Below are 25,803 nucleotides of genomic sequence, written 5' to 3' on the forward strand. Positions count from 1 at the left end.
ATCAAGAGAGTTATAGCCCGCCAGCATTTTCGGCTGCAAACGTACGTCGACTTTAAATGTATATACTGTATGTATATTTGAATTGTATTCGTATTGTTTCCTTCCCATTGCTGTCCTAACATTCTTATGATATTTCCTGGTGTCGTTGGGCGTGTAAATATTTACAGTAGCAATATTTAAAGGAATTCCGATAGACTGTAACTATCCCATCCTTGAAGCATCTTTGGTAGCATCCGCTACCATAAATACCAACATTGTCGTGTTTTTACAATATAAATGTGTGGAAAAACGTGACTGTTTTCCTAATTATATCAATCATTTAATACCATACCATACCAACTTTATTTATAAAGCCCTTTAAAAACAACCACAGTTGAAGAACACAAAGGCAAAGGACAGACTAAAAAAATAACATTTAAATCAATCAATGTTTATTTATATAGCCCTAAATCACAAATGTCTCAAAGGACTGTACAAATCATTACGACTACAACATCCTCGGAAGAACCCACAAAAGGGCAAGGAAAACTCACACCCAGGGGGCAGGGAGAATTCACATCCAGTGGGACGCCAGTGACAATGCTGACTATGAGAAACCTTGGAGAGGACCTCAGGAGTGGGCAACACCCCCCCCCGCCCCCCCTTTAAATGTATATACTGTATGTATATTTGAATTGTATTCGTATTGTTTCCTTCCCATTGCTTTCCTAACATTCTTATGATATTTCCTGGTGTCGTTGGGCGTGTAAATATTTACAGTAGCAATATTTAAAGGAATTCCGATAGACTGTAACCATCCCATCCTTGAAGCATCTTTGGAAGCATCCGCTACCATAAATACCAACATTGTCGTGTTTGTACAATATAAATGTGTGGAAAAACGTGACTGTTTTCCTAATTATATCAATCATTTAATACCATACCATACCAACTTTATTTATAAAGCCCTTTAAAAACAACCACAGTTGAAGAACACCACAAATAAATAAAGGCAAAGGACAGACTAAAAAAATAACATTTAAAACAGAAGTAAAAAACCACATTGAAATAGAAATTACACATTACCCTGAGAACAATTTGTTTAGATGAAAAAAAGTTAAAAACAATTAAAAAAGTAAAAACAGTTTAAAGTCTCATGCTGGGTTAAAGGGGAACATTATCACAATTTCAAAAGGGTTAAAAACAATAAAAATCAGTTCCCAGTGGCTTGTTGTATTTTTTGAAGTTTTTTTCAAAATTTTACCGGTATCCGAATATCCCCCAAAAAAGCTTTAAAGTGCTTGATTTTCGCTATTTGCCATGCCACTATCCATTTCCCTGTGACGTCATACAGTGCAACCAATGTAAACAAACAATGGCGAATAGCACAGCAAGATATAGCGACATTAGCTCGGATTCAGACTCGGATTTCAGCGGCTTAAGCGATTCAACAGATTACGCATGTATTGAAACGGATGGTTGGAGTATGAAAGTATTGAAGAAGAAACTGAAGCTATTGAGCGAATAGCTATTGACGCTATTCATAGCCATAGCATGGCCGAATAGCTGCGTTAGCATCGCCGGTAAAATGTGCGGACCAAACGATCAGGACTTTCGCATCTTTTGACACTGGAGCAACTTAAATCCGTCGATTGGTAAGTGTTTGTTTCGCATTAAATGTGGGTGGAACGAAACGTAATATAGTTGCAAATGCATCTGCAGGTTATCCATACATCTCTGTGCCATGTCTGCTTTAGCACTGCCGGTAAATAGCATGTTGGCGTCGATTAGCATAGCATGTTAGCATCGATTAGCTGGCAGTCAACATCAACAAAACTCACCTTTGTGATTTCTGTGACTTTATCATTGCAAATGCATCTGCAGGTTATCCATACATCTCTGTGCCATGTCTGCTTTAGCATCGCCGGTAAATAGCATGTTAGCGTCGATTAGCGTAGCATGTTAGCATCGATTAGCTGACAGTCACGCCGCGACCAAATATGTCTGATAGCACATAAGTCAACATCAACAAAACTCACCTTTGTGATTTCGTTGACTTTATGGTTGCAAATGCATCTGCAGGTTATCCATACATCTCTGTGCCATGTCTGCCTTAGCATCGCCGGTAAAATGTGGAGCCACTCTGGTACATTCAATGGGGGTCTGGCGGCAGACACTTTGGCATCTTCGGGCCAGTGGTGCAACTTGAATCCCTCCCTGTTAGTGTTGTTACACCCTCCGACAACACACCGACGAGGCATGATGTCTCCAAGGTTCCAAAAAATAGTCGAAAAAATGGAAAATAACAGAGCTGAGACCCAATGTTTACAATGGGTTGAAAATGAAAATGGCGGCTGTATTACCTCGGAGACGTCACATTCTGACGTCATCGCCTCCGGAGCGATAAACAGAAAGGCGTTTAATTCGCCAAAATTCACCCATTTAGAGTTCGGAAATCGGTTAAAAAAATAGATGGTCTTTTTTCTGCACCATCAAGGTCTATATTGACGCTTACATAGGTTTGGTGATAATGTTCCCCTTTAAAAGCCAGTGAATAAAAATGGGTTTTAAGAAGGGTCTTAAAAATAGCCAAAGATATCTTAATCTTCAGGTGTTCGTGACGATGTATGTTACGGGTTCAAAAAATTCCCGAATTACATCCAAAACACAGTTCTTGTTCATCTCGATTAATCATTTTCAAAATAAAATAAAAATAATGTCATATTATCGTTATTATTATTTTTTTAATTAAACTCATTAAAAATACTTGATAGGCTTTATCCATGCGACCACGGCCTTTATTAGACAACTGTTAATCATCGAGACAGCATGATTGGTTTGTGAAAAGCTACAGTGGGACTTATTTTAATACTATTTATTAGAGCAGTATTCATTATCTGTTCTAGGGTCAAACTGTTGCCATTATAGAACCTTTACTAAGCTTGCTTGTAAAATAGACGGCTAACCAGGCTAACTTCTGACACCACAACCAGACCACAGAACACTTTTCCACTTTGCATCAGTCCATCTTAGAGGAGTTTGGGCCCAGCGAAGCTGGCAGCATTTCCGGGTGTTGTTGATAAATGGCTTTGGCTATGCATAGTAGAGTTTCAACTTGCACTCAAAGACGTAGCGACCAACTGTAGTTACTGACAGGGGTTTTCTGAAGTGTTCCTGAGCCCATGTGGTGATATCCTTTACACACTGATGTGGCTTTTTGATGCAGTACCGCCTGAGGGATGGAAGGTGCGTAATATCATGGTGAATTCTCCACATTCTCTCAACCTTTCTATGATATTACGGAGCGTAGATGGTGAAATCCCTAAATTCCTCGCATTAGCCGGTTGAGAAATGTTGTTCTTAAACAATTTGCTCATTTGTTGACAAAGTGGTGACCCTCGCGCCGTCCTTTTTTTGTGAACGACTAAACATTTCGCAGAAGCTGCTTGTATACCCACCTGTTCCCAATTAGCCTGTTCACCTGTGGGATGTTCCAAATAAGTGTTTGATGAGCATTCCTCAGCTTTCTCACTCGTGCCAGCTTTTTTGCAAACACGTCGCAGGCATCAAATTCCAAATGAGCTAATATATGCGAGAAATATCAAAGTTTCTTAGTTTTAACGTTAAACATCTTGTCTTTGAAGTCTATTCAATTGAATATAAGTTATAAATAAATGGGTTGTACTTGTATAGCGCTTTTCTACCTTCAAGGTACTCAAAGCGCTTTGACACTACTTCCACATTTACCCATTCACACACACATTCACACACTGATGGAGGGAGCTGCCATGCAAGGCGCCAACCAGGAGCAAGGGTGAAGTGTCTTGCTCAGGACACAACGGACGTGACGAGGTTGGTACTAGGGGGGATTTGAACCAGGGACCCTCGGGTTGCGCACGGCCACTCTCCCACTGCGCCACGCCGTCCCTAATGAGCTTTATTTATAATTAAATCACTTGTTTATTTTTCAACAAGTTTTTAGTTATTTTTATATATTTTTTTCCCAAATAGTTCAATAAATGAGCTTTATTTATAATTAAATCATTTGTTATTTTTCAACAAGTTTTTAGTTATTTTTATATCTTTTTTTCCCAAATAGTTCAATAAATGAGCTTTATTTATAATTAAATCACTTGTTATTTTTCAACAAGTTTTTTGTTTTTTTATATCTTTTTTTCCAAATAGTTCAATAAATGAGCTTTATTTATAATTAAATCACTTGTTTATTTTCAACAAGTTTTTTGTTTTTTTTATATCTTTTTTTCCAAATAGTTCAATAAATGAGCTTTATTTATAATTAAATCACTTGTTTATTTTTCAACAAGTTCTTAGTTATTTGTATATATTTTTTCCAAATAGTTGAAGAAAGACCACTACAAATGAGCTTTATTTATAATTAAATCACTTGTTTGATTTTCAACAAGTTTTTTGTTTTTTTTATATCTTTTTTTCCAAATAGTTCAATAAATGAGCTTTATTTATAATTAAATCACTTGTTTATTTTTCAACAAGTTTTTTGTTTTTTTATATCTTTTTTTCCAAATAGTTCAATAAATGAGCTTTATTTATAATTAAATCACTTGTTACTTTTCAACAAGTTTTTTGTTTTTTTATATCATTTTTTCCAAATAGTTCAATAAATGAGCTTTATTTATAATTAAATCACTTGTTTATTTTTCAACAAGTTTTTAGTTATTTGTATATATTTTTTCCAAATAGTTGAAGAAAGACCACTACAAATGAGCTGTTGTGATCCGGCTTCCGGATCACACATCTCTAGCATGTTTGTCTTTTTTGTATTGTCCTACTATGTTTTGATCATGTTTTGGACTCTACCGATCCCGTTTGTTAGCGCACTTCCTTATTTACATTCATCACCATGACAACTTATTTGCTCCTCCTGCATGGCTCATTCACACACCGGTTTGTAATTATGTTTTCTGTATTTAAGCCCCTCTGCTACCTAGTTCGCTCTCGCCAGTTTGTTTGCACCTGCAACCGTTACGTGAGTGGTCTCTGTTTATTTTTCTGCTTGCTAAATGTAGCTTGCCTCCGCGCGCTTGGCTCGCGCTTTATGGACTTCGAACTCTGTCTTCTGTGTATATTAGCATTTAGTTTTCTGTGCTCAGACACGCCTTTGATTTGCTCTTTTGTACCAGTGTTCTTTTGTAACTTCATATTAAAAGGCTGTTCATACCTTCATTCCTGCCTGCTGTGATCCTGCGCATCGAGAGGCGACACTCCCCGCGCATCCACGATGCCGCGCAAACGTAACAGAAACTGGCGAGCAGAAACGCGTCACCTCGCGCTGGATCCTCCAGGACACCGTTCCCGACAAGCAGCATACCCGACCAAGTACTCCTCCGCTCCAACCCAGGACTCTTCTCTACGGGTTGGTACTTTGTTCACTTCTCCCGTTCCCAGTCACCATGTTGCTATTCCCATTAGCATCCCACCATCTTCCGCCTTCCCTGTCACTCACAGTGACGTCACTCCGTTCACGCCCCCCTATGACGTCACCGTTAACACCTTAGTGGATTCCTCTGCACATTTTTTTGACCTTAGTGACGAGGAGTTTTTTGAAGATGAACTTTCTCCCATTCCACCCAAGGACCTAATTTTATATAAGAAAATTTTCAAGGATAATTGTAGCACATCCAAGCCCAGTCACACCCCCAACAATGACTTTAATAATATAATTAATTATTACCAGGACATTTTCCGCCACTACTATGACTCTAGTCAGTCTTCACCTCCCATACCCGCTTCCCCCCCTCTCAAGTCTCGTTCTCCGCCTGAATCCGTGCCTTTTTCCACCTCATTTAGTGAGGATTTTGAACATTTTAGAGGGGAGGAGCCTGCCCTCCTCCAAACCTCCCACCGCCCGCCCTTACGGTCAGCCTCTGTCCAACTGGGCCCCGTCTGGAATCCGGGTCTTGAGGGGAGGGCCAGTATTACTACTAAGCCTCCTAGACCTCCACCACCGGTGTTCACCCCTGTTAAACCTGTTAAGCCACTACGGCCTCCTAGACCTCCTCCACCGGTGTTCTCCCCGGTCAAGTCACGCCCTCTTAGACCTCCTCCACCTGTGTTCCGTCCGTGCCCTAGTTCTAGTTTTAGTCACAGTCTCTCTCAGAGTTCGAGTCCCAGCCTTCTTCGTAGCCCATGCTCTAGTCCTACTCGTAGACCGACTTGTAGACTGAGTCGTAGTCCAAGTCCTGGTCCGAGTTTCCGTTCTGATTCTAGTTGTAGTCCTAGTCTTTCTCGTAGTCGTCGTAGTCCTAGTTCCACTCGTAGACTGATCCGTAGTCCGAGTCCTGTTTCGAGTCCGGTCCCGAGTCTTGTTTCTTGCCTTTGTAATATTAGTACTGATTCCCCTCGTGGTCTTAGTCCGAACCCTAGTCCTTACCCAAGTTCTTGTCCGAGCCCCAGTGTTACTGTAAGTCCTAGTCTTTGTCCTAGTCCTTGCCCGAGCACCAGTTTGATTGTTAGTCCCAGTCCTTGCCCAAGCCCTAGTTTGACCGTTTGTCCTAGTTCTTGCCCAAGCCCTGGTATGACTGTAAGTCCTGGTCGTTGCCCAAGCCCTTCTCAAAGCACTAGTGTGATTGTAAGTCCTGGTCCTCTCTCAAGTCCTTGCCCGAGTCCTAGTGTTTGTCTTATCACTCATCATAGTCCTAGTCCTGCTCACAGCCAGTCCCCTAGTTCTCCTCGGCAGACCCCTGTGCCTGCTCCTCGGCTGAAGCCGACTCCTGCTCCTCGGCTGAAGCCGACTCCTGCTCCTCGGCTGAAGCCGACTCCTGCTCCTCGGCTGAAGCCGACTCCTGCTCCTCGGCTGAAGCCGACACCTGCTCCTCGGCTGAAGCCGACACCTGCTCCTCGGCTGAAGCCGACACCTGCTCCTCGGCTGAAGCCGACACCTGCTCCTCGGCTGAAGCCGACACCTGCTCCTCGGCTGAAGCCGACACCTGCTCCCAGTCTGGTTCTCACACCAGCACATGACTCTGACCTGGTTTTCACACCAGAAAATGTTTCTAGCCTTGTTCTCACGCCAGTTTCAGACTCTAAACTGGTTCTCACGCCAGCACAAACTCCAAGGCTGGAGCCCACTCCGGTACCAGCACCACGACAGGTACCGGTGCCAGCTCCGTGCCGCCAAGCACCGGTGCCAGCTCCGCGCCGCCAAGCACCGCCGACGACGGGGCTGGAGCCCACACCAGCGCCGACGACGGGGCTGGAGCCCACACCAGCGCCGACGACGGGGCTGGAGCCCACACCAGCGTCGACGACGGGGCTGGAGCCCACACCAGCGTCGACGACGGGGCTGGAGCCCACACCAGCGTCGACGACGGGGCTGGAGCCCACACCAGCGTCGACGACGACTCCTGCGGCTCCCAGGCCGCCTCCGACGACTCCTGCGGCTCCCAGGCCGCCTCCGACGACTCCTGCGGCTCCCAGGCCGCCTCCGACGACTCCTGCGGCTCCCAGGCCGCCTCCGACGACTCCTGCGGCTCCCAGGCCGCCTCCGACGACTCCTGCGGCTCCCAGGCCGCCTCCGACGACTCCTGCGGCTCCCAGGCCGCATCCGACGACTCCTGCGGCTGCAGTCCCCGCACCCTCGTCTGCTGCTTCCAAGCCTGCTGGGATTTCGGTGCTGAGGCGTCGTCCACCACGTCGACCACGGGCGTGGCCTCTGCGAGGTCATCCTCCTCGCCAGATACTCCCTCCTCCATGTCGGCCACGGATGTGGCCGTGCCCGGGTCGTCCGCCTCGCCGGGCACCTCATCCTGCGAGGCGGCCACTAATGTGGCCTTTTCGAGGTCGCCCGCCAAAACTTTTTCGGCAGCAGCGTTCCACCCGCCGCCGCCACATGATGTGTCCTCGGTGGATTCGGGGACATGCGATCTGGCGACCCTCCACCGTGGACTCCCTCCGCCCTCCCTTCGTTTGTGAACTTTCTGGTTTTGGGAGGGGGTTTCTCTTTATTGCAGTTTTTTGGGGGCATCTGGGATCTGCCCCTTAAGGGGGGGGTAATGTTGTGATCCGGCTTCCGGATCACACATCTCTAGCATGTTTGTCTTTTTTGTATTGTCCTACTATGTTTTGATCATGTTTTGGACTCTACCGATCCCGTTTGTTAGCGCACTTCCTTATTTACATTCATCACCATGACAACTTATTTGCTCCTCCTGCATGGCTCATTCACACACCGGTTTGTAATTATGTTTTCTGTATTTAAGCCCCTCTGCTACCTAGTTCGCTCTCGCCAGTTTGTTTGCACCTGCAACCGTTACGTGAGTGGTCTCTGTTTATTTTTCTGCTTGCTAAATGTAGCTTGCCTCCGCGCGCTTGGCTCGCGCTTTATGGACTTCGAACTCTGTCTTCTGTGTATATTAGCATTTAGTTTTCTGTGCTCAGACACGCCTTTGATTTGCTCTTTTGTACCAGTGTTCTTTTGTAACTTCATATTAAAAGGCTGTTCATACCTTCATTCCTGCCTGCTGTGATCCTGCGCATCGAGAGGCGACACTCCCCGCGCATCCACGATGCCGCGCAAACGTAACAGAAACTGGCGAGCAGAAACGCGTCACCTCGCGCTGGATCCTCCAGGACACCGTTCCCGACAAGCAGCATACCCGACCAAGTACTCCTCCGCTCCAACCCAGGACTCTTCTCTACGGGTTGGTACTTTGTTCACTTCTCCCGTTCCCAGTCACCATGTTGCTATTCCCATTAGCATCCCACCATCTTCCGCCTTCCCTGTCACTCACAGTGACGTCACTCCGTTCACGCCCCCCTATGACGTCACCGTTAACACCTTAGTGGATTCCTCTGCACATTTTTTTGACCTTAGTGACGAGGAGTTTTTTGAAGATGAACTTTCTCCCATTCCACCCAAGGACCTAATTTTATATAAGAAAATTTTCAAGGATAATTGTAGCACATCCAAGCCCAGTCACACCCCCAACAATGACTTTAATAATATAATTAATTATTACCAGGACATTTTCCGCCACTACTATGACTCTAGTCAGTCTTCACCTCCCATACCCGCTTCCCCCCCTCTCAAGTCTCGTTCTCCGCCTGAATCCGTGCCTTTTTCCACCTCATTTAGTGAGGATTTTGAACATTTTAGAGGGGAGGAGCCTGCCCTCCTCCAAACCTCCCACCGCCCGCCCTTACGGTCAGCCTCTGTCCAACTGGGCCCCGTCTGGAATCCGGGTCTTGAGGGGAGGGCCAGTATTACTACTAAGCCTCCTAGACCTCCACCACCGGTGTTCACCCCTGTTAAACCTGTTAAGCCACTACGGCCTCCTAGACCTCCTCCACCGGTGTTCTCCCCGGTCAAGTCACGCCCTCTTAGACCTCCTCCACCTGTGTTCCGTCCGTGCCCTAGTTCTAGTTTTAGTCACAGTCTCTCTCAGAGTTCGAGTCCCAGCCTTCTTCGTAGCCCATGCTCTAGTCCTACTCGTAGACCGACTTGTAGACTGAGTCGTAGTCCAAGTCCTGGTCCGAGTTTCCGTTCTGATTCTAGTTGTAGTCCTAGTCTTTCTCGTAGTCGTCGTAGTCCTAGTTCCACTCGTAGACTGATCCGTAGTCCGAGTCCTGTTTCGAGTCCGGTCCCGAGTCTTGTTTCTTGCCTTTGTAATATTAGTACTGATTCCCCTCGTGGTCTTAGTCCGAACCCTAGTCCTTACCCAAGTTCTTGTCCGAGCCCCAGTGTTACTGTAAGTCCTAGTCTTTGTCCTAGTCCTTGCCCGAGCACCAGTTTGATTGTTAGTCCCAGTCCTTGCCCAAGCCCTAGTTTGACCGTTTGTCCTAGTTCTTGCCCAAGCCCTGGTATGACTGTAAGTCCTGGTCGTTGCCCAAGCCCTTCTCAAAGCACTAGTGTGATTGTAAGTCCTGGTCCTCTCTCAAGTCCTTGCCCGAGTCCTAGTGTTTGTCTTATCACTCATCATAGTCCTAGTCCTGCTCACAGCCAGTCCCCTAGTTCTCCTCGGCAGACCCCTGTGCCTGCTCCTCGGCTGAAGCCGACTCCTGCTCCTCGGCTGAAGCCGACTCCTGCTCCTCGGCTGAAGCCGACTCCTGCTCCTCGGCTGAAGCCGACTCCTGCTCCTCGGCTGAAGCCGACACCTGCTCCTCGGCTGAAGCCGACACCTGCTCCTCGGCTGAAGCCGACACCTGCTCCTCGGCTGAAGCCGACACCTGCTCCTCGGCTGAAGCCGACACCTGCTCCTCGGCTGAAGCCGACACCTGCTCCCAGTCTGGTTCTCACACCAGCACATGACTCTGACCTGGTTTTCACACCAGAAAATGTTTCTAGCCTTGTTCTCACGCCAGTTTCAGACTCTAAACTGGTTCTCACGCCAGCACAAACTCCAAGGCTGGAGCCCACTCCGGTACCAGCACCACGACAGGTACCGGTGCCAGCTCCGTGCCGCCAAGCACCGGTGCCAGCTCCGCGCCGCCAAGCACCGCCGACGACGGGGCTGGAGCCCACACCAGCGCCGACGACGGGGCTGGAGCCCACACCAGCGCCGACGACGGGGCTGGAGCCCACACCAGCGTCGACGACGGGGCTGGAGCCCACACCAGCGTCGACGACGGGGCTGGAGCCCACACCAGCGTCGACGACGGGGCTGGAGCCCACACCAGCGTCGACGACGACTCCTGCGGCTCCCAGGCCGCCTCCGACGACTCCTGCGGCTCCCAGGCCGCCTCCGACGACTCCTGCGGCTCCCAGGCCGCCTCCGACGACTCCTGCGGCTCCCAGGCCGCCTCCGACGACTCCTGCGGCTCCCAGGCCGCCTCCGACGACTCCTGCGGCTCCCAGGCCGCCTCCGACGACTCCTGCGGCTCCCAGGCCGCATCCGACGACTCCTGCGGCTGCAGTCCCCGCACCCTCGTCTGCTGCTTCCAAGCCTGCTGGGATTTCGGTGCTGAGGCGTCGTCCACCACGTCGACCACGGGCGTGGCCTCTGCGAGGTCATCCTCCTCGCCAGATACTCCCTCCTCCATGTCGGCCACGGATGTGGCCGTGCCCGGGTCGTCCGCCTCGCCGGGCACCTCATCCTGCGAGGCGGCCACTAATGTGGCCTTTTCGAGGTCGCCCGCCAAAACTTTTTCGGCAGCAGCGTTCCACCCGCCGCCGCCACATGATGTGTCCTCGGTGGATTCGGGGACATGCGATCTGGCGACCCTCCACCGTGGACTCCCTCCGCCCTCCCTTCGTTTGTGAACTTTCTGGTTTTGGGAGGGGGTTTCTCTTTATTGCAGTTTTTTGGGGGCATCTGGGATCTGCCCCTTAAGGGGGGGGTAATGTTGTGATCCGGCTTCCGGATCACACATCTCTAGCATGTTTGTCTTTTTTGTATTGTCCTACTATGTTTTGATCATGTTTTGGACTCTACCGATCCCGTTTGTTAGCGCACTTCCTTATTTACATTCATCACCATGACAACTTATTTGCTCCTCCTGCATGGCTCATTCACACACCGGTTTGTAATTATGTTTTCTGTATTTAAGCCCCTCTGCTACCTAGTTCGCTCTCGCCAGTTTGTTTGCACCTGCAACCGTTACGTGAGTGGTCTCTGTTTATTTTTCTGCTTGCTAAATGTAGCTTGCCTCCGCGCGCTTGGCTCGCGCTTTATGGACTTCGAACTCTGTCTTCTGTGTATATTAGCATTTAGTTTTCTGTGCTCAGACACGCCTTTGATTTGCTCTTTTGTACCAGTGTTCTTTTGTAACTTCATATTAAAAGGCTGTTCATACCTTCATTCCTGCCTGCTGTGATCCTGCGCATCGAGAGGCGACACTCCCCGCGCATCCACGATGCCGCGCAAACGTAACAGAAACTGGCGAGCAGAAACGCGTCACCTCGCGCTGGATCCTCCAGGACACCGTTCCCGACAAGCAGCATACCCGACCAAGTACTCCTCCGCTCCAACCCAGGACTCTTCTCTACGGGTTGGTACTTTGTTCACTTCTCCCGTTCCCAGTCACCATGTTGCTATTCCCATTAGCATCCCACCATCTTCCGCCTTCCCTGTCACTCACAGTGACGTCACTCCGTTCACGCCCCCCTATGACGTCACCGTTAACACCTTAGTGGATTCCTCTGCACATTTTTTTGACCTTAGTGACGAGGAGTTTTTTGAAGATGAACTTTCTCCCATTCCACCCAAGGACCTAATTTTATATAAGAAAATTTTCAAGGATAATTGTAGCACATCCAAGCCCAGTCACACCCCCAACAATGACTTTAATAATATAATTAATTATTACCAGGACATTTTCCGCCACTACTATGACTCTAGTCAGTCTTCACCTCCCATACCCGCTTCCCCCCCTCTCAAGTCTCGTTCTCCGCCTGAATCCGTGCCTTTTTCCACCTCATTTAGTGAGGATTTTGAACATTTTAGAGGGGAGGAGCCTGCCCTCCTCCAAACCTCCCACCGCCCGCCCTTACGGTCAGCCTCTGTCCAACTGGGCCCCGTCTGGAATCCGGGTCTTGAGGGGAGGGCCAGTATTACTACTAAGCCTCCTAGACCTCCACCACCGGTGTTCACCCCTGTTAAACCTGTTAAGCCACTACGGCCTCCTAGACCTCCTCCACCGGTGTTCTCCCCGGTCAAGTCACGCCCTCTTAGACCTCCTCCACCTGTGTTCCGTCCGTGCCCTAGTTCTAGTTTTAGTCACAGTCTCTCTCAGAGTTCGAGTCCCAGCCTTCTTCGTAGCCCATGCTCTAGTCCTACTCGTAGACCGACTTGTAGACTGAGTCGTAGTCCAAGTCCTGGTCCGAGTTTCCGTTCTGATTCTAGTTGTAGTCCTAGTCTTTCTCGTAGTCGTCGTAGTCCTAGTTCCACTCGTAGACTGATCCGTAGTCCGAGTCCTGTTTCGAGTCCGGTCCCGAGTCTTGTTTCTTGCCTTTGTAATATTAGTACTGATTCCCCTCGTGGTCTTAGTCCGAACCCTAGTCCTTACCCAAGTTCTTGTCCGAGCCCCAGTGTTACTGTAAGTCCTAGTCTTTGTCCTAGTCCTTGCCCGAGCACCAGTTTGATTGTTAGTCCCAGTCCTTGCCCAAGCCCTAGTTTGACCGTTTGTCCTAGTTCTTGCCCAAGCCCTGGTATGACTGTAAGTCCTGGTCGTTGCCCAAGCCCTTCTCAAAGCACTAGTGTGATTGTAAGTCCTGGTCCTCTCTCAAGTCCTTGCCCGAGTCCTAGTGTTTGTCTTATCACTCATCATAGTCCTAGTCCTGCTCACAGCCAGTCCCCTAGTTCTCCTCGGCAGACCCCTGTGCCTGCTCCTCGGCTGAAGCCGACTCCTGCTCCTCGGCTGAAGCCGACTCCTGCTCCTCGGCTGAAGCCGACTCCTGCTCCTCGGCTGAAGCCGACTCCTGCTCCTCGGCTGAAGCCGACACCTGCTCCTCGGCTGAAGCCGACACCTGCTCCTCGGCTGAAGCCGACACCTGCTCCTCGGCTGAAGCCGACACCTGCTCCTCGGCTGAAGCCGACACCTGCTCCTCGGCTGAAGCCGACACCTGCTCCCAGTCTGGTTCTCACACCAGCACATGACTCTGACCTGGTTTTCACACCAGAAAATGTTTCTAGCCTTGTTCTCACGCCAGTTTCAGACTCTAAACTGGTTCTCACGCCAGCACAAACTCCAAGGCTGGAGCCCACTCCGGTACCAGCACCACGACAGGTACCGGTGCCAGCTCCGTGCCGCCAAGCACCGGTGCCAGCTCCGCGCCGCCAAGCACCGCCGACGACGGGGCTGGAGCCCACACCAGCGCCGACGACGGGGCTGGAGCCCACACCAGCGCCGACGACGGGGCTGGAGCCCACACCAGCGTCGACGACGGGGCTGGAGCCCACACCAGCGTCGACGACGGGGCTGGAGCCCACACCAGCGTCGACGACGGGGCTGGAGCCCACACCAGCGTCGACGACGACTCCTGCGGCTCCCAGGCCGCCTCCGACGACTCCTGCGGCTCCCAGGCCGCCTCCGACGACTCCTGCGGCTCCCAGGCCGCCTCCGACGACTCCTGCGGCTCCCAGGCCGCCTCCGACGACTCCTGCGGCTCCCAGGCCGCCTCCGACGACTCCTGCGGCTCCCAGGCCGCCTCCGACGACTCCTGCGGCTCCCAGGCCGCATCCGACGACTCCTGCGGCTGCAGTCCCCGCACCCTCGTCTGCTGCTTCCAAGCCTGCTGGGATTTCGGTGCTGAGGCGTCGTCCACCACGTCGACCACGGGCGTGGCCTCTGCGAGGTCATCCTCCTCGCCAGATACTCCCTCCTCCATGTCGGCCACGGATGTGGCCGTGCCCGGGTCGTCCGCCTCGCCGGGCACCTCATCCTGCGAGGCGGCCACTAATGTGGCCTTTTCGAGGTCGCCCGCCAAAACTTTTTCGGCAGCAGCGTTCCACCCGCCGCCGCCACATGATGTGTCCTCGGTGGATTCGGGGACATGCGATCTGGCGACCCTCCACCGTGGACTCCCTCCGCCCTCCCTTCGTTTGTGAACTTTCTGGTTTTGGGAGGGGGTTTCTCTTTATTGCAGTTTTTTGGGGGCATCTGGGATCTGCCCCTTAAGGGGGGGGTAATGTTGTGATCCGGCTTCCGGATCACACATCTCTAGCATGTTTGTCTTTTTTGTATTGTCCTACTATGTTTTGATCATGTTTTGGACTCTACCGATCCCGTTTGTTAGCGCACTTCCTTATTTACATTCATCACCATGACAACTTATTTGCTCCTCCTGCATGGCTCATTCACACACCGGTTTGTAATTATGTTTTCTGTATTTAAGCCCCTCTGCTACCTAGTTCGCTCTCGCCAGTTTGTTTGCACCTGCAACCGTTACGTGAGTGGTCTCTGTTTATTTTTCTGCTTGCTAAATGTAGCTTGCCTCCGCGCGCTTGGCTCGCGCTTTATGGACTTCGAACTCTGTCTTCTGTGTATATTAGCATTTAGTTTTCTGTGCTCAGACACGCCTTTGATTTGCTCTTTTGTACCAGTGTTCTTTTGTAACTTCATATTAAAAGGCTGTTCATACCTTCATTCCTGCCTGCTGTGATCCTGCGCATCGAGAGGCGACACTCCCCGCGCATCCACGATGCCGCGCAAACGTAACATGAGCTTTATTTATAATTAAATCACTTGTTTGATTTTCAACAAGTTTTTTGTTTTTTTTATATCTTTTTTTCCAAATAGTTCAATAAATGAGCTTTATTTATAATTAAATCACTTGTTTATTTTTCAACAAGTTTTTTGTTTTTTTATATCTTTTTTTCCAAATAGTTCAATAAATGAGCTTTATTTATAATTAAATCACTTGTTACTTTTCAACAAGTTTTTTGTTTTTTTATATCTTTTTTTCCAAATAGTTCAATAAATGAGCTTTATTTATAATTAAATCACTTGTTTATTTTTCAACAAGTTTTTAGTTATTTGTATATATTTTTTCCAAATAGTTGAAGAAAGACCACTACAAATGAGCTTTATTTATAATTGAATCACTTGTTTGATTTTCAACAAGTTTTTTGTTTTTTTTATATCTTTTTTTCCAAATAGTTCAAAAAAGACCACTACAAATTAGCTTTATTTATAATTAAATCACTTGTTTATTTTTCAACAAGTTTTTAGTTATTTTTATATATTTTTTTCCAAATAGTTGAAGAAAGACCACTACAAATGAGCTTTATTTATAATTGAATCACTTGTTTGATTTTCAACAAGTTTTTTGTTTTTTTATATCTTTTTTTCCAAATAGTTCAATAAATGAGCTTTATTTATAATTAAATCACTTGTTATTTTTCAACAAGTTTTTTGTTTTTTTATATCTTTTTTTCCAAATAGTTCAATAAATGAGCTTTATTTATAATTAAATCACTTGTTTATTTTTCAACAAGTTTTTAGTTATTTTATATCTTTTTTTCCAAATAGTTCAATAAATGAGCTTTATTTATAATTAAATCACTTGTTATTTTTCAACAAGTTTTTTGTTTTTTTATATCTTTTTTTCCAAATAGTTCAATAAATGAGCTTTATTTATAATTAAATCACTTGTTTATTTTTCAACAAGTTTTTAGTTATTTTATATCTTTTTTCCAAATAGTTCAATAAATGAGCTTTATTTATAATTAAATCACTTGTTTATTTTTCAACAAGTTTTTAGTTATTTTTATATCTTTTTTGCCAAATAGTTAAAAAAAGACCACTACAAATGATCTTTATTTATAATTAAATCACTTGTTTATTTTTCAACAAGTTTTTAGTTATTTTTATATCTTTTTTGCCAAATAGTTGAAGAAAGACCACTACAAATGAGCTTTATTTATAATTGAATCACTTGTTTGATTTTCAACAAGTTTTTTGTTTTTTTATATCTTTTTTTCCAAATAGTTCAATAAATGAGCTTTATTTATAATTAAATCACTTGTTATTTTTCAACAAGTTTTTTGTTTTTTTATATCTTTTTTTTCCAAATAGTTCAATAAATGAGCTTTATTTATAATTAAATCACTTGTTCATTTTTCAACAAGTTTTTAGTTATTTTATATCTTTTTTTCCAAATAGTTCAATAAATGAGCTTTATTTATAATTAAATCACTTGTTATTTTTCAACAAGTTTTTTGTTTTTTTATATCTTTTTTTCCAAATAGTTCAATAAATGAGCTTTATTTATAATTAAATCACTTGTTTATTTTTCAACAAGTTTTTAGTTATTTGTATATATTTTTTTCCAAATAATTGAAGAAAGACCACTACAAATGAGCTTTATTTATAATTGAATCACTTGTTTGATTTTCAACAAGTTTTTTGTTTTTTTATATATCTTTTTTTCCAAATAGTTCAAAAAAGAGCACTACAAATGAGCTTTTTTTTTTAAATTAAATCACTTGTTTATTTTTCAACAAGTTTTTAGTTATTTTTATATATTTTTTTCCAAATAGTTGAAGAAAGACCACTACAAATGAGCTTTATTTATAATTGAATCACTTGTTTGATTTTCAACAAGTTTTTTGTTTTTTTTATATCTTTTTTTCCAAATAGTTCAATAAATGAGCTTTATTTATAATTAAATCACTTGTTCATTTTTCAACAAGTTTTTAGTTATTTTTATATATATTTTTTCCAAATAGTTGAAGAAAGACCACTACAAATAAGCAATATTTTGCACTGTTGGACAATTGAATAAATCAGAAACTGATGACATAGTGCTGTATTTTACTTCTTTATCTCTTTTTTTCAACCAAAAATGCTTTCCTCCGATTAGGGGGTACTTGAATTAAAAAAAACGTTCACAGGGGGGTACATCACTGAAAAAAGGTTGAGAACCACTGCTCTACTGCATTGACTTACAATACTTAAGTTACTTAAGTTGAAAAGGATTTGCCAATCCTTGAATTCTCTTTTTATTTACCTTTTACACAACCTGACAACTTCACTGCTTTTGGCTTTTTTTAATATTTATATTTCATTTACATGCTTTTTATCCCAATGCAAAGAGTTCGGACACACTGAGAAATACTCCATTGAGTAAATCCCTACACTTGTCCCTTTTTTTTTTTTGGTTGGGATTCGGTTTTTGATGAAAATTCTGACCATTCCGTGGAAAGGAAGGAGTACCCAACAACATAAAAAAAAAACACAAAGCCTGTGTACACGTTTCAAATTGAGTCAGACTGCAAAAGGACAAAAACACCGCGGGGCCAAAGAAAGTAGCGAGTGCCAGCACTTTGACGAAGAAGGTGACAAGCACTGCTGAACGGAAGACGGAACTCAAAAGTACGAAGGTGGCGTCCGAGTATCCGACCCCCCCCCCCCATGGCCGCTATTTTGAGCGTTCACGTGAATCACATGTAAGTACGCCAAAGAAGCCTCGGAGGAAGCGCGTTCTGTCCTTCCGCACGTGGCCCGCGTTCCCCCGCGGGGCTCGCAGCCCTCCGCAGCCAATCAAGAGCGGCGCCGTCCGCACACAGCCCGGTCTTGTCTGCGCGCTCGTCTTTGCTCGCTGGCTGCGGGAGAGCGCAGGGAGAGATGCAAAAGAAGAGCAGGCAGAAAGTGTGGAGACCTTTGGACACGCTGAGGACCCTCACCAGAAGTCCGGTGGTGAGTTCTTCACTTTGTGCACTTTGATTGACGGCCCCGCTTGCATGGGATTATTGTGACATGAAGCCGATAGAACCTCCCCTTATTGGCAATCACATTGGTACTAAACATGCGTTTTTAGTCGTTAAACAAGCAGAAATAAACAAGAGGTTTATTTTTGTTTGGTTTTTTTGTACTGTTTTTTTATGCTTTTTATTGATCAATCAGGCTGTTATTAACTCTGAGGTCACGCACACAATTACATGTCTCCTTGCCAGGCCAGGAAAGAGGAAGTAAGAAGTGTGTGTGCTGATGATGACACACACACACACACACACACACGCACACACACACATATGCGCACACACACTTCCAATTCTAGCTTCTCCCGACATTTAGGTCAAAGGTTTTGTCTCATACTTTTATTGCACGTCATGTCTTTTCTCAGAAGGGAGCTTGACCAGTGTGTGTGTGTGTGTGTGTGTGTGCGTGTGTGTGTCACAAGACAAGTCGGTTGGCAAAGTACACAAACCCTGGGCGTGTGTCGCAGGAAAGCCCACTCCCTTTCCCAAAGGATGCGAATAGAAACACACTGACTGGCATGTAAATAAACACACACACACACACACACACACACGCACACACACACACACACACGCACGCACGCAAAAACAACAAGGCCAATAAGTAGATAATAGAGGCTATGTTGTGTAATGTCTTTATTTGAACTCTTTTTGTGGGCTTTTTTCTGTTAATAGTTGTATTTAATGACTCGTTGTCATGTTTTCAGTAAACAAGTATAAACTTTTTTTGCACTCTATACAGGATGTCATGCAACATATTTAACATTAGAGGGCGGTGTTTGTTTATGAAAAGGCCAATGTTGCTCTAAAGTTAAACTAATATATATATATATATATATGTAGGTGTGGGAAAAATCACAAGACTACTTTGTCTCTACAGAACTGTTTCATGAGGGGTTCCCTCAATCATCAGGAGATTTTAATGGAAGCATTCACATACAATGGTTTATATAGAGCACAGAGTGGGTGGGTACAAGCAGGCGTAGGGGCGTGGTGATTGGCTCATGTGTTACCTAGGAGGTGTTTCCGTCTGTGGCGCCATGTTGAAATGATTTCACTGCGCTTGTTGAGGGATGATAGATCTGGTTGTTATATAATAAACAGTTTCTCTTTTAAGCATAGGTTGCATCTTTTATTACCACTGTTGTAAGGTGTGCTGGATGCAAGAATTTGCCATGTTATTGAATATTCAACATTATTGTCTTTGAGGTTCCAAATGTGTTTGCTGAGTTCTGTAGAATTCCGCAAAGTCTGGTTTCTAAAGGAGGCGTTGTGATTATTCCATCTTGTTTTGAACGCTCCTTCGGTTAATCCTACGTACGTGTCGGATGTGTTAATGTCCTTGCGTGTTACCTTTGCTTGGTAAACGACTGATGCCTGTAAGCACCCTCCGTTGAGAGGGCAATCAGGTTTCTTGCGGCAGTTACATTCCTTATTGGTTTCAGAGTCGTTTAGTCTGGGGGTAGGCAGTCCTTTTGCAATTGCTTTGTTGTGGTTTGAAATGATTTGTTGTATGTTATTCATACAGCTGAAGCTCAAGTTAATGTTGTTGTTGTTGAATATTTTTCTTAGGGTGTTGCCTTTGGGGAAGTGTTTGTCGATCAGAGTGAGGAACTTGCGGCCGATGTTGGTTGTGACGTTTTTGCTGAATGGCGGATTGTACCAGATGATGTTGTTTCGTTTTCTGCTCTTTTTTGGTTGGTTTCCTAGAGTGGGTTCATAGGTGAGGGTGAAGTTGTATCCGCTTTCATCAAGTGCTTTCTGGTACGGGGGGGTTGCTTGGTCGAATTCAGCTTTGCTAGATGACAGCATCGATTAGCCTTTTATTAATTCCGGTAGGTATTCTTTTTGTGGTGGTGGGTGGTTGTTGTCATGGTCCACGTATTGGAGTGTTGTGTTGGGTTTCGTGAATGGTTGGTAGCTGTTATTTCTCAGGTTGAAAGTGACGTCGAGGAAGTTGAAACGTGCGAACTCGTTGGGAGTTTCCTCCTCTCCCAGCTTGCTAGCCTCAACCTGAACCTTGGTATTTACCGTGATGACGGACTGGCAGTGTGCCGCGCCTCGCCAAGGAGCAGCGAGAACACCAAGAAGCGCATATGCCAAATCTTCAGAGAAAACGGCCTACAGATCACGATTGAAGCCAACAAGCAAACCGTCAACTTCCTCGACGTCACGTCCTCATGAAACAGTTCTGTAGAGACGAAGTAGTCTTGTGATTTTTCCCACACCTACATGTTGCGCTCTACCACGGTATCGAGCACTATTCTCTGGATAATCCAATCAAGATATATATATATATATATATATATACATACATCTATATATATATATATATATATATATATATATATATATATATATATATATATATATATATATATATAGATGTATGTATATATACATAATATATATACACATAATATATATACAGTTAGTTAATGATATCATTAGAGACAACAATCTTAACGTCATCGGTCTCAGCGAAACCTGGCTTAAACCAAACGACTTTTTTGCGCTAAATGAGGCATGTCCTCCTAACTTTACACATGCGCATATTGCCCGTCCCCTTAAAAGGGGTGGAGGGGTCGCACTAATATACGACGAAAACTTTAACCTTAGTCCTAACATAAATAATAAATATAAATCGTTTGAGGTGCTTACTATGAGGTCTGTCACACCGCTGCCTCTACACCTGGCTGTTATCTACCGCCCCCCAGGGCCCTATTCGGACTTTATCAGCAAATTCTCAGAGTTTGTTACTGATCTAGTGACGCACGCCGATGATATAATCATAATGGGGGACTTTAATATCCATATGAATACCCCATCGGACCCACCGTGCGTAGCGCTCCAGACTATTATTGATAGCTGTGGTCTTACCCCAATAATAAATGAACCAACGCATCGCAACGGTAATACGATAGACCTAGTGCTTGTCAGGGGTATCACCGTTTCCAAAATTACGATACTCCCGTGTACTAAAGTATTGTCCGATCATTACCTTATAAAATTCGAGGTTCAGACGCATGTTCGTCAAACTAATAATAATAATAACTGCTATAGCAGCCACAACATTAATACGGCCACAACGACAACTCTTGCTGACCTACTGCCCTCGGTAATGGCACCATTCCCAAAATATGTGGGCTCTATTGATAACCTCACTAACAACTTTAACAACTCCCTGCGCGAAACCATTGACAGTACGGCACCGCTAAAGTTAAAAAAATATATATGAATATATATCTATATGTATATAGATAGAAATATGTATATGTCACGCCTGTAAGTTTATGTTTTGGTTTTGGTCAGGTTATGTTTAGTTTTTTGGACATTTAAGTTCTGTCTTGGCACTTCCTGGTTTGTTTTCGTCTCCATGCCAACTCATTAGTTTTCACCTGTCATATCACGTCCCTGTCCTCAGCCTCACACCTGTTTTCACCAAATATCATAGCTACTTAAGTCACTCTTTTTCTTGTCTTCACTCTGGGATCTTCACACACGCACGCACCCTACCCATGCTGTGCTAGCTTCATGCCCTCGCTATCAATGCCCTTGTTTTGATCCACGTAAGTTTTGTATTTATGCCACAGTGCACTATTTTGTTTCATGTCTTTAATCTTGCCGTGCTGCTGTTTAAGTTTATAGTTCAATTGTCTTTCATGCCATCGAGCAAGTGTTTTTGTTTTCGCTGTTTTTTATATATTATATAATTAAAAGATGTACTCACAGTCACGTCTCGCCCGTGCATATCATTCTCTGCATCGAAGAAACAACTTTAATCCAAGCCCAGTTGTGACAGTATATAGATACATATATACATATATACATATATAAATATATATACATAAGTATATACATTTATACATACATCTCTAAATATATATATATATATATATATATATATATATATATATATATATACATACATATATATTTACATACATATATACATACATATGTATATACATACATATATACATACACATACATAAATATATACATATATACAGTACATATATACAGTACATATATATATATATATATATATATATATATATATATATATATATATATATATATACATACATATACATATATATACATATATACTTAGGGCTTTAGGGCTATATAAATAATCATTGATTGATTGATCTACATATATATATGTATGTTTATATACATATATATATATATATATATATATATGCATATAGTATATATATATATATATATATATATATATATATATATATATATATATACTATTCATTGAAGAGAAATTATTGATTTGTATTTTAGTCAAAATGCAAAGATATATAAAAATAAGTACAACATTTTAAGTTAGATGATTATGTATTTTTCATCAGCGATATGCATTTATTTTCCTATTTAAAAAAAAAAAAACTATGAAAAATTTTGCTTATCAAGATAAAAAAAAATACTGCCAAAAAATATATTGCCAAAAAAGATTAATAAATAACTGAATAAATAATTGAAGAAAAACCTGGTATATTTCCAAATTTGTTGTTCTTCTTCATCAAAACACAAAATAATGAATAATAAAAAAAAGATTTTCAGTCAAATATAGAAATAAGTCATAAAATGTAGAGTTTTTCTTTCTTCCAGACACAAAAAGTTATTTTTTTTAATTTTTTGTCAAAAAAAGCCTCAATACTTTTTAGGATCATTTGGCAACTGTCTGTGGTTTTATGTTGATACTTGTATGTGGTTTCTCTTTGATTTATTTAACTTTATTTGTATTTATTTATTATTTTACTTCCTGTGTCTGAAACCCAATAAGCAAAAAATAAAAAAATTAAATAAAAATCACCCAATTGGGACTTATCTGACAATAAAAGGAATGAATAAACACAAAACCTGTAGCTCCCAATATTTGTATTGAATCAAAACAAAATAATTAAAAAATATATATATTTATATATATATTTTTGTAAAAATATGGGGAAAAACGGGACATCTGATAATAGATATTATCTTTATTTCATAGAAAGTATCAGCCAGGGATCATCACAAAGTGATCTGTACACATTTCCATTGATGAGCGACGATAACAACATTTCAACAAAAAGTTATTGCAGGGCGTTCAAGGACACGGAACACAAACGTTCATTTAGACCTAAAATTAGCCTCGTCATGAGTTAACGAGTCAAAATGTAAATGACATTTCGCAACAAGAAAAGTGCTTGTCAGAGCATGTCAGCCTTTCATGTCCGAGGAGAAGAAGGAACCTTTTTATGTCACCTCGTGATTCTGCCAAGTTTTTTACACCAGGCGAGAGTCTGCTTGAGCCTGAGAGATAACGCGAAAAGGAGTCCATTAAAAACAGATCAGAGGTTGAACCAAAACAACAACAACAACAACAACAACCTGTGGTGTCAAATAGCACATCACAAGCTTGAAGCTAATGTGTTTTTTTTTAAATCCATTTCAAATAAGTAATAACAGCGGGCGTGACATTGCTGGTTTTACCAGCAGAGGAGCATGTTTGGCAGCGCACACATACCGAGTACATACAAGCAAACACTGTATGTGGACAGAAAAGGGAAAAAGGATGCATATTGGTGTGTAAAGTAAAGATAAAAGTGAAGTTATAACACTAAAACGCCCTCAGAAATAAAGTATGTTTCTTACATGTAGCATTATCACTGGAGGAGGAGGAAGAGCTAAACATGCTTCACTACACACCGTAGGAGGATGCAATAGCTCAACGGCGTCACAATGTAAACAAACGCCATGGGTGGATCTACACCTGACATCCACTGTAATGATACCAAGTGCAATAGCGTATCCAGTTGATATTACTATGATTAGGTCTATATTTTTTAATCCTTTTTTTGTAAATTCATATTATGTTAATCCATCCATCCATTTTTTACCGCTTATTCCCTATGGGGTGTCGGGGGGCACTGGTGCCTATCTCAGCTACAATCGGGTGGAATGCGGGCTATACCCTGGACAAGTCGCCACCTCATCGCAGATATTATGTTTATAAAGTCAGTAAATACATCCCTGGACACATGAGGACTTTGAACATATATGTGGTATCATCCAAAACTAATGTCAAGTATCAAAGAAGAGAAGAATAAGTGGGTATTACATTTGAACAGAAGTGTAGATAGAACATGTTAAAACAGAAAACAGTGCGACACCTACCCTTTACATCAGTATTTTTTACCATATTATTGTTGGTTTATTAGATATTCTATTTTATTGTATGATCTTGTAACTACTTGGTATCGGATCGATACCTTAATGTGTGGTATCATCCAAAACTAATGTCAAGTATCAAAGAAGGGAGGAATAAGTGATTATTACATTTTAACAGAAGTGTCGATAGAACATGTTACAACAGAAAACCGTGCGGCACCTACCCTTTACATCAGTATTTTTTACCATATTATTATTGGTTTATTAGGTATTCTATTTTATTGTATAATCTTGTAACTACTCGGTATCGGATTGATACCTTAATGTACGGTATCATCCAAAACTAGTGCAAAGTATCAAAGAAGAGAAGAATAAGTGATTATTAAATTTTAACAGAAGTGTAGATAGAACATGTTAAAACAGAAAACAGTGCGACACCTACCCTTTACATCAGTATTTTTTTTACCATATTATTATTGGTTTATTAGGTATTCTATTTTATTGTATGATCTTGTAATTACTTGGTATCGGATCTGTTGCGATCTGTGACTCAGATCTTCACATGTTTATTTTTCCATCTTTGTTTCATTCTCTTCTGACCCACTTACTTCCTGTTTAGTCCGTTACCATGGTTATACATTGATTTCACCTGCTCCTCGTTTTCTACACACCTGGTTCTCCTTGATTTCTCCCTATATAAGCTTTCCTCTTTTCTTTGTTCAGTCTCGGATCCTAATTTGCCCACGCGCAACAGTGACGACTCTCGACCTGCATCTTTGTATGTATATTCTCGCTAGCTTTTACGCTAAGCCATTTGTTGATTCCAGCTCACATGCTGAGGAATTGTTTTTCTGTTTTTGGTTTGCCTTCTCTTTACAGCAGTGTTTTTGTTCCTAGCCTTTTATTATTTAATAAATCCATTTATAACTTACCTTGTTGTGTTCATCGCTTCGACGCATCCACGGAAGAACCAATCCGGCATTACAATGCCACACAAGCGTCACAGTAGGATCCGAGCATCAAAATGTTTTTCCGCGTCGAAACCACGGGAGGAACCCTTCGACTTGGGTTTGTGGTTGGAGCTCGTGGCTTGGGAGCAGGAAAGACTTGACTGTGGGCCTGAAGTCCCCTCCGAAGCCGTTCGCGCTGCCCCGAAGAGGCGGGGGGTCCAGTGGAGAGGCCCCCCGCACGGCAGTAATGTTCCAGCACCACTTATTCCTCCCCATGGACACAGCAAGTTTCACCCCGTCCAGGATTCACCCGTCATTACCGGTAATCCTGCTTGTTTTTTTTCAAATCATTCCTTAAGCTGCCATGACACTTTTTCTGACACAAGCGATGACGTCAATTGGGGAACGCCCACCGGTGACGCAACACCGGCCTCTGTTGATGACATTTTTTCAGAAGATTTTTATATTGTGGACAGTAATTCTCATTCCCAACCTTTTTTGAATATCAATAACATTCATGACAAGAT

General features: G+C 43.5%; 1 protein-coding gene across 1 annotated transcript in view; it reads left to right on the plus strand.

Moving 5' to 3' along the window:
* The first annotated feature begins 17,889 nt into the window (after positions 1-17,889).
* The window catches only part of rapgef3 (Rap guanine nucleotide exchange factor (GEF) 3), a 126,953-nt gene continuing 119,039 nt past the window's right edge, over positions 17,890-25,803 (plus strand). The window contains exon 1 of the mRNA XM_061902607.1: positions 17,890-18,093. Coding sequence (XP_061758591.1) covers positions 18,022-18,093 — 72 coding nt within the window. The 5' untranslated portion in view covers positions 17,890-18,021. The remainder of the gene's footprint in view (positions 18,094-25,803) is intronic.

Source organism: Nerophis ophidion, linkage group LG06 (genome assembly GCF_033978795.1).
Source record: "Nerophis ophidion isolate RoL-2023_Sa linkage group LG06, RoL_Noph_v1.0, whole genome shotgun sequence".
Classification (NCBI taxonomy): domain Eukaryota; kingdom Metazoa; phylum Chordata; class Actinopteri; order Syngnathiformes; family Syngnathidae; genus Nerophis; species Nerophis ophidion.